At 39.9% G+C, this 3,424-nt stretch overlaps 1 protein-coding gene across 2 annotated transcripts in view; it reads left to right on the top strand.

Annotated features, from left to right (window-relative positions):
* Nucleotides 1-1,074, top strand: part of dennd2b (DENN domain containing 2B) — a 96,282-nt gene extending 95,208 nt beyond the window's left edge. For both annotated transcript variants that reach the window (XM_046345723.1, XM_046345724.1), the window contains exon 20: nt 499-1,074. In XM_046345723.1, coding sequence (XP_046201679.1) covers nt 499-533 — 35 coding nt within the window. In that variant the 3' untranslated portion in view covers nt 534-1,074. The remainder of the gene's footprint in view (nt 1-498) is intronic.
* Nucleotides 1,075-3,424: the final 2,350 nt, after the last annotated feature.

The following is a 3,424-nucleotide window of genomic DNA, read 5'->3' on the forward strand; positions in this document are numbered from 1 at the left end:
AGTAATGAGCACCATGTTGTCCAGGGTTCCCCAACTGGTGGAATTTGAAATAGATTTTTTATTGTTGGACATAAAAGACTGTAAAAACACCAGCAAATCAGCTACAAGTGATTTTAATTTTGGAAATATATTCCAAAGTATTCCCATGCATAATAAAGAGATATATGTTATCGTATACAAATGTAAGCAAGGTTCAAAATGATTATGTTTTAGTCAAATATTATATATGTTTGGGCTTTTTGCGGTCAATTTGCAGTCTACAAATGATTTGTAATTATGTTCCGGCCACCTAACCACCCGCTCAAGAAAAAATCAGTCGCAGCTGAATGTAGTCTAAAACTGTGACTCCATCTGAGGCACTACATCATTTCCCTGACAATCACAGAGATCACATTCACAGTAAACACTGCAGATGTCAGCTCAAAATGTCACTGAAGTGTGTTTAAAGGTTTACATGACGTGAACAGTTCTTACTTGCATTTTGTTTGTGTCTTTTAGGAAGTAAAATGAAGTTTCTTCACAAAAAGAACTGAGGAAACCTGCTACTTAATAACCAAATACCGGAGCATGAAAGCTTGTTCTACTGCAAACAGAAGATCTGATACACCCAAAACTCTGTATTTTATTGACTTGTTCACTTGTTTGTCTATCAAAAACATCAATGACATGTCAATATGTTGTACATATTTCACTGTAAACTGGCTGTGATACCCTCCAATGTAGCTTGATTGTTAGGTGTCTGGTACCTTAATTATGAGGCTAGTTACAGTAGGACGGTACAGAGTGAATGTGCCTTTGTTTCTGATTAACCACTGACATTAAAGTGTACGCGAGAAAAATATGATCAGACTGAGTGAGTGAATGCATGCTGATGTATAGTGGATGTACAGTTACTATGTTTTGTTTCGTAGTTTAGATCATCGTTGTCCTGTCTTTTTGCTGAATGAGAGCTGTACATTCCACACCTGGTTGGGAGGATTTGTACATGCATTAACACATGAAGAAAATGATTGTAAATGTTTAAAACATGCATTGCTTTGTAAAGTTCAGTAATTAAACACAAAAGACTTCAAATGATTGGATTCTTTGAACTTTTTATGTGTTACTGTTCTGAAGAAACAGAACTTCATCAGCACTTATAGGAAGTGAGGTCGGTGAACAAGGTCATTGTTCCTCTTTAGGAGGAACCCGGGTGGCTCTGTACAGACAGGGAGGTTGGATCACACATTTTAAAGAAGTCAAACACTAAAAACAGATTTGAGTGCTGCAAGATGACAGTAAGCTTCCAAGTCAGCAGAGCTGATAAAAGCATGGCAGTGACAGCCACTGGAGTGATGTGTGAGGACATAATTAGGTTATTGGCAGCATGTGGTAGCTATGTGTGCCTTTTGGGATTCCACCCCACCAACTACACAGTTGGGATGCTGGGGAGGGCTTGTCATTGAGTTGTCAGACATGACGTCTAGTGATTTTAGACATTTTGGCAATGAATGGAACAACAATCTGGAATTGAATAATGTGTGTAACTTGTCAATTTTGGGTGCCTATAAATGCATTGCTGGGTCATATTTATAATGAGAGTAATATTATATTAGTCAATACTAGCCCAGAACATGTGTACAGAGATGAAACTGTCACTGAGTGTGTATTTGGGTAATTGACTGGTGTACAAGAAGGCCATTCAGTGAATAAGATATTTATGTTCTATCTCTATCCGACCAAGACAACCGAGGAACAGAGGGTGTCAGGATGAGACAATAGTCTCAGGACTAACAGGTTAGGTATACAGTACATTTGGTAAGTATTCAGACCCCATTACTTCTTTCACAATTTGTTATGGTATAACCTTCTAAAATGTATCAAATATATATTTTCCTCATTAGTCTACACACAATACCCCATAATGACAAAGCAACAAAAAGATTTTAGACATTTTTGAAAATCTATTAAAAATTTAAAACAAAAATACCATATTCAGACCCTTTGCTATGAGACATGAAATTGAGTCTCAGGTGCATCTTGTTTCCATTGGTCATCTTTGAGATGTTTCTACAACTTGATTGGAGTCCACTTGTGGTAAATGCAATTGATTGGACATGATTTGGAAAGGCACACGCCTGTCTCTGTAATGTCCCACAGTTTACAGTGCATGTCAGAGCAAAAACTAAGCCATGAGGTCGAAGGTATTATTTGTAGAGCTACAAGACAGGATTGTGTCGAGGCACAAATATGGGGAAGGGTACCAAAACATTTCTGCAGCTTTGAAGGTTCCCAAGAACACAGTGGCCACCATTATTCTTAGCTGGCTGCCCGTCAGAGAGGTGACCAAGAACCCAATGTTCACTCTCAGAGCTCTAGAGTTCCTCTGTGTAGATGGTAGAACCTTCCAGAAGAACAACCATCTCTGCAGCACTCCACCAATCAGGCCTTTACGGTAGAGTGGCCAGATGGAAGCCACTCCTCAGTAAAAGGCACATGAGAACCCGCTTGGAGTTTGCCAAAAGGTACCTAAAGCCCCCCCAAACCATGAGAAAAAAGATTCTTCGGTCAGATGAAGCCAAGAACTCTTTGGCCTGAATGTCAAGCGTCACGTCTGGAGGAAACCTGGCACCATCCCTACGGTGATGCATGGTGGTGGCAGCATCATGCTGTGGGGATGTTTTTCAGTGGCAGGGCCTGGGAAACTAGTCAGGATAATATAATAATAATAATAATAATAGGATCAGGATCAACGCAAAGATGAACAGAGCAAAGTACAGAGATATCCTTGATGAAAACTTGCTCCAGAGTGCTCAGGGACTCAGAATGGGGCAAAGGTTCACCTTCCAAAAGGACAATGACCCTATGCACACAACCAAGACAATGCAGGAGTGGCTTCGGGACAAGTTTCTGAATGTCCTTGAGTGGCCTAGCCAGAGCCTGAATTTGAACCCGATTGAACATCTCTGGAGAGACATGAAAATAGCTGTGCAGCCCATCCAACCTAACAGAGCACACCTGTATTTTTGTAGAGTCAAACCCAAGGAGGCTGTAATCGCTGCTAAAGGTGCTTCAACAAAGTACTGAGAAAAGGGTCTGAATACTTTAAAACATCTTTAATACATTTGCAAAACATTTCAAAAACTGTTTTTCCTTTGTCATTATGTGGTATTGTGTGAATATTGATCAGGGGGGGGGGGACAATTTAATTCATTTTAGAATAGGCTGTAACGTAACAAAATGTGGAAGAAGTCAAGGGGTCTGAATACTTTCCGAATGCACTATACACTATCTAAACCAGTGGTTATTAAAATCCATCTGGGTTAGTGTGATACACTAGTGTGATACACTAACAGGCAGACAAGAACGGGGGAAGTTTACACATCCTTTCATTGGCTTCGGCATTAAAAGGTATTGCATCACCATTGGATCTGTGATGGTGCAT

This window comes from Oncorhynchus gorbuscha, linkage group LG04 (assembly GCF_021184085.1).
Source record: "Oncorhynchus gorbuscha isolate QuinsamMale2020 ecotype Even-year linkage group LG04, OgorEven_v1.0, whole genome shotgun sequence".
Lineage (NCBI taxonomy): Eukaryota > Metazoa > Chordata > Actinopteri > Salmoniformes > Salmonidae > Oncorhynchus > Oncorhynchus gorbuscha.